The sequence below is a fragment of the Myotis daubentonii genome, chromosome 4 (assembly GCF_963259705.1).
Source record: "Myotis daubentonii chromosome 4, mMyoDau2.1, whole genome shotgun sequence".
Lineage (NCBI taxonomy): Eukaryota > Metazoa > Chordata > Mammalia > Chiroptera > Vespertilionidae > Myotis > Myotis daubentonii.
The window spans coordinates 83,000,136-83,006,311 of record NC_081843.1 but is presented as its reverse complement, the minus strand read 5'-3'; the positions used below and the strand labels follow the sequence as shown (position 1 = coordinate 83,006,311).

General features: G+C 36.9%; 1 protein-coding gene across 1 annotated transcript in view; it reads right to left on the bottom strand.

Annotated features, from left to right (window-relative positions):
- Nucleotides 1–2: 2 nt before the first annotated feature.
- The window catches only part of SREK1IP1 (SREK1 interacting protein 1), a 37,750-nt gene continuing 31,576 nt past the window's right edge, over nt 3–6,176 (bottom strand). The window contains exon 5 of the mRNA XM_059694534.1: nt 3–6,106. Within this exon, the coding sequence (XP_059550517.1) occupies nt 5,917–6,106 (190 nt within the window). The 3' untranslated portion in view covers nt 3–5,916. The remainder of the gene's footprint in view (nt 6,107–6,176) is intronic.

Below are 6,176 nucleotides of genomic sequence, written 5' to 3'. Positions count from 1 at the left end.
ATAAGCGATGGTGCAGATAGGTAGATTTTGGGAGAATGGTCTTACAAACTAGAGGTGGAATGCTCCTAAGTCTCTTAAAAGTCAACCCATACCTTTTTTTAGAGGATTTGCTGGCACACTCACCATATATTTATTGCCTTTATAAAAGCTAACATTCAAAACCAAAATACATTACAATGTATAATCTGCATAATACATGTTTTCTGCATACTGAAGGATAACCATGACAAAAGTCCTTCACTGAGAAAGTTCCTGGATCTACCTAATACCACTGAGACAGCTACAAATAAACTACAGTTTCTGCAAATTATAATTGTCTTAAAAGATTTTTTCCCCCCTTAAGTGGTATTTTTATTACAAGAACACAGACTTGGTTTTATACTAGAATTCAAAAGGAAAAAGGAATCATTTTAAGCTGGCTCTGCCAAACACATACATGTCTGTGTTGCATAAAGTCTGCAGTTGGGAGACTAGTGTTCTTCAAAAGTGGTGAATATAGCTTCTGTGTTCCGATAGGAAAAAGAAAAAATGCTTTATTGTTCTCAGGGATAGAACTTTTGATCATTAGGTGGCCAAAATTTCTACCAAGAACTGGGGGTATCTTCTAAACGAGTGCTGTGCAGTGGAAGTTTCTGAGAAGATGGGAATGTCCTTTCTCTATGTGCATGGTCTGGCAGGGTAGCCACTCCACACTGTGGCTACTGAGCACTTGAAATGTGACCAGTGCAATGGAATACATTTTTATATTTTTAGTTAATTTAAATAGCCACATGTGGTTATACTGACATCATAGTTCCAGACGTAACACCTACTGCCTGTTATATTTTACGTTTCAAAAAAGCACAATTTGGTCAGTGTTTAGATATTAAGATTGCTTAGGGTGCATGGGAAGTCTAGAAGTTAAAACACTACATTACAAAAATTTTCATGTGGTCACAAAAGCCAAGAATTTTCATTTCTTTTTGTGAAAGCATGTATAGCATTTGTGGTACTTCTTGATCTTTTAGCTAGCTTGATTTAAAAAAATTCCAGAAAATCAGCTATCTTAATGCACACGTTAATAATTATATTACTAATTAGATGTTGCCTCTGGTGAAAATAAATGTAGGTTTAGTTAAGGCACTGGTACAGTTCTACTTTTCTGCTCAAGGGGAAGGACACAGGCCATAAATGACATAAGAAGTAGGAAACTTAAGATTCAGGGTCTGCAAAATGCTCATGGTCCCGACTCTTGACCTGTGGGACAGGCATGGGCTGGGCGTGGCTGGATGCCTCATGGGTGTGCTCTGGGAGACACATCCCAGTCTCGGGCACTGCATATATTTTTTTAAAATATATTTTATTGATTTTTTACAGAGAGGAAGGGAGAGGGATAGAGAGTTAGAAACATCGATGAGAGAGAAACATCGATCAGCTGCCTCCTGCACACTCCCCACTGGGGATGTGCCCGCAACCAAGGTACATGCCCTTGACCGGAATAGAACCTGGGACCCCTGAGTCCACAGGCTGATGCTCTATCCACTGAGCCAAACCTGTTAGGGCAACACTGCATATTTTTAGAGGAGTTGGGAGAAGACAAATGAGGTCAGAAGACCCTGAGCTTCACAAGTGGGATTAGCGTTATGCAGGCCTAAGAAACCAGTTCTTGAATGCTGGCTGCCCAAGAGGCTTGAATCCCAGCGCTAGGACCAGGTGGAGTTCTTGAAGCACTCCCTGTCTAGTCAGGTAACCTGAGGGGGCGCCACAGGGCTCATCCAGTGAACCAACAGGTTGTCTCTGTCACTTGGAAGCAGTTGTGCTTCACAGATTGAGACAAAATATTAAAAACAAGAAGCCTTACAGACAACAGTGTGGTGATGGCCAGAGGGAAAGGTTGGAGGTATCTGGAGGTGGAAAAAGGGGGAGAATGGGAACAGAGAGACTTTGCTTGGGGTGAAGGCCATTTGTTGCAGTGTGACGACGTTTTGTTGTGCTGTACACTTGAAACATACATGGTTTTGTGAAACAATGTCACATCAATAACTTTTTTTTAAAAAGCAAGAAGGCTTATCAAATTACAGCACAGCCTGTACATTTTAAATGATTTATTTGGACATAACAAATACTAACATAGTAACAGAATTTGTCAGTCAAAAATAATCTAAAATAAAATTAAAAACGAAACACATTTCATAGTATGTACATATGCATGTAATTCTGGGGACAGGTCTGATAAAGAATACTGCAACTTTATGTGTGTTTAGGAGACAAGTCACTGTATGATTTTCGGTAATAAGCAGATCTTAGAAAAGTGGGCCTAGAAGAGTACAAATAATAGGACATAAAGATTCTAATCATTTTTATGTGGCCTTCTAATGAGAGCAATTTTATCTTTTAAAACTGGTAGAATTATGAAATAAATGAAACCAAACCCCAATAAGTCATTTCTTTCCTTAAAATTCTGTCATGGTGCCTCACTGCTTACACATTAGAGTCCAAACTCCCTAAACATGGAACCTAAGACCTCCTCCTTTTGTTCCCGAGAACTTAGATGGGAGTCTGAAATCTTACTTCTTCGGCCTCACAAATTGCTTGTTAATTCTGACACACATACCCCCCAGCCTCCACTGTGGTCTTTGTTCAGCGCCCACTGGTCAGGAACTACCATAACTGCCACCCTCATCCTCAACCAAAATGCACTTCAAGCACGACTTTCCCTAAGGAGCCTCTTCCAACTTCTCCAGAGCTGGTGAAGTACCCCTATGTGTTTCTCTAAACCCACGTTCCGGTCAATTACTGCACTAAAGTGCTGTGTTTCTCCTACCAACTGAATGACGAACGTCTTCAGGGAAGCCAATTAGTCTTTTTAATCTGTGTATTCCCAGTGCTTAGTAGAGTGTTTGCCGTGCCAGGCGATGCAATAAATGTTTGTTGAAGAAAGGCCACGATGGAATTTTTATGAACACTATGAATAACTCTTCAACCTAGTTTAACTGAAGGTGACCTAGGGTTCTATAATTTGAGAGTGGTAAGTATAGGTACATACAGTCATTTTGCTCATTTACTGATGTTTTGGCCTCAAAGATCAAAAAGCAGGTGAGCATTAAATGTGAAGCACTGGAGAGTCCTCTGAGAGATGTTAGTCAACAGATGATCCGGAGAAAATAGGGAATTGTGTGGGGAGTGGGTCCATCACCCCAGAAGCAGTAGCCTCAAGGTGTTCAGATGTGATTATTGATACAGGTCTAAACAAAAATTCTGTCTGCATCTAGCAAAAATGGTGCACGTTGGATGGTGAGGATGTGAACCAAATATCAATTATCTGCTTGCAAAAGCTGAATGTGCTTAACAGCAGTATTAATAAATTTGACCTTTATCATTGCAGACTGCTACCTGCTCATCTGTAATAATTTCTAAAATGAACAATATTACCTGAATTTTACTAAAATATCAATACTCATACATTAATGACTGGAAGGGATCTTAGAGATAACTTGGTACAGTATTTTATAGATGAAAAACACCAAGGCCCAGAGAAACTAAATGACTCTGCTGAAGGTCACATAGGTAGTTAGAAAGTCCAGGACTTTTTGGATTTTTACTACAAAATTGACTTTTCTGCCTGTTAATACTGCCAGAGAGGAAATTTCACTATTTTTGCCCCTAAAATATACTACTGAGATTTGCATTGAAGACCAATAATAATAGTATCACTTTAGAAGAAAATCACTTTAGTAAAAATAAATTTATTTAATTCAGAGGAGGTGGTTCATAAACTATTCTCATATGATAGAAAATTTACCTAAGAATAATTCTAAGATTGTTTCTGGGGGAAAATAATTACCAAGCATTAAAATCTTTCAATTTGCATACCACAGAGTTAATGAGAGCTGAATTTTATGTAACTCTCTGAACCATTATTAATCATGTCACCATGCAGAAACAAATTTAATGAGCCAAATTATAATCTTTACAATTAACAGAATTAAACTTACAAATAACTAAATTAATTCTATTCACTAAAACTATAATATTAACCACGTTACACACTCAATAGGATGAGACCATTCTTTTGCATATGGCACTTTCCAATAATTTAAATAAGACCTTTTTTACTTATTTGGTCATTTTGATGCCAAAGAACTATATTTTCAGAAAATACAGATTTCAAAAATACATAAAATACAGCAAAGGCAAAACAAGCCCTTAAAAACCTAATAACTCTGTGTTTCTCTCCAAACAACTGACTGAACTTAATTTAAACAAGGTAATTTCTTTCCATGGCCATATGACTAAATTAGGTATGGAAAAGCTGTAAGTGTGAGAGCTTCCATGGCTGTAACGCGATAGGACAGGGATGTGGGTGCAGCGTCCCTAGAAGCTCAGCATGGTAAGCATACGTTAACAGGGGTTGTGAGGCTCCCCAGGCTTACTGAGGTCATGCCAAGTGGGGGTGTTGGGTAAAGAAAGAATCAGTACACCTCTCCGGCCTGTGAGGATACGTGTACTTACCTGATTTCCCCATAATGAGCTCATCTGTAGCCATGTCTGTAGGTTACCAATTTGAAAACTTACAACTACACTGCAGTGAGGTACCTGCAATCTTTGGTGCTGTGCATTGGTAATGGATTGACTCCTGATGCTGCTACAATAAAAGTATTTAAGCTATTGGGCGTAAGGGATACCCAAATGTTAAGTAAAGTAACTAACACTGATCACTGTGACATTTAAAATGTAAGAAACACTTATATCTACTAATATTGTTTGAAAATGCTTACCCATATAAAATTTCCATTGTTATATAAAGACTTTCATGATGCAACTCCCTGGCTCTTAAATTTTAAAAAGTACAGAATAAAATTCTTAATCCTAAATTTTTATCACTGCTCCTGAGGTTTATGACTGAAGTAAAAGAAAGAAACACCCCAAACGGGTCATTTATGAAAGCATTAATTCGGTGTGAAACCTGCTTCAAAACTACAAATTATTTCAGACAAATAAATATATATGTTCACATTTATAAAAATTTTCCACATTACCCATAGAAACAAGTTTCATAAAATTTACATACGGAATACAATAAAAATCAGTTCTAATGAAGATTTCGCTGTCATCTCCTAAAGAGTTCTGTTCTTGAGGTATCACTCTGAGAGATGCCAATATGGCACATTTGTAAAACAAACCAGGAGTCTATTCTAAAAATCCTGCCCAACACAACATTATCTCTATGAGACTAATAGGCTGAACTAGGCTTGTGTTTTTAAACAGGAAGAAATATTTTAATAGTTACAAAAATAAGGAGGCAGGTACTAGAAATGCTGCATGTCATAACACAATGAAACTTTGTTATAAATATTTTCATTATCCTCTTCCATTCATTTAAAAAGTTCTAGTCAAGACCAATAAATCAGCTTCATCTTCTATGACATCCAAAAAAACCAGAGATTAAAAAACAACAGTGAAGAATATTACTATCTTCATACATTATCATAGGATATAAAAAGCTATTAAATTCATCAGTGTCAAGAGCAAAGCAGTTATCCCTTATCTCACTGTATCACTGGAAGGTAGACACTTGATTCGGCAATACTCATTAACTGCCAGGTAGATTACCTGTGTTGACCATAGTACAATCAACTTATGAAGTAAAAATACTAGTCAAACATACAGAGACACGGATACCAAAAATGATGTGTTTGTATGTACAGATATCCATATTGGGGCACACTTATCAAGTAATAAGACTGATTCATACTTTATAATCATAGTACATTAAAAATATATTGCCAGAGGATAATGGTCTCATATGTGGAAAATATGTCCATATGAACAAGCCCGTGATTTATTGCAAAGCATAATTATATAGCAAATTCCAAGGAAGGTGAAATGATTTTCAAAGCCAAAATTTTAAATTTAGTGGCTTAAAGCCACAGTCTGTTATTTTTTGGAGATTTCAGAAAAAGTAGGGGTGGAAGAATGCTTTTCCTTTTTTCTCTTCTTTTTTTCCTTTTTGTGATGTTTCCCCTTTTTTGACTTATTCTTTTTTTCTTTTTTCTTTTCTTTCTTCTGATATTTTTGTTTCTTTGGTTTTGAGGTGTCCTCTTCAGCGGAACTGGATGAATAAGACCTATGGGCAATAATGTATACTGACTAATAACTGCACTTATAGCTGATAGGTAAATTTAAATGGGATTTTA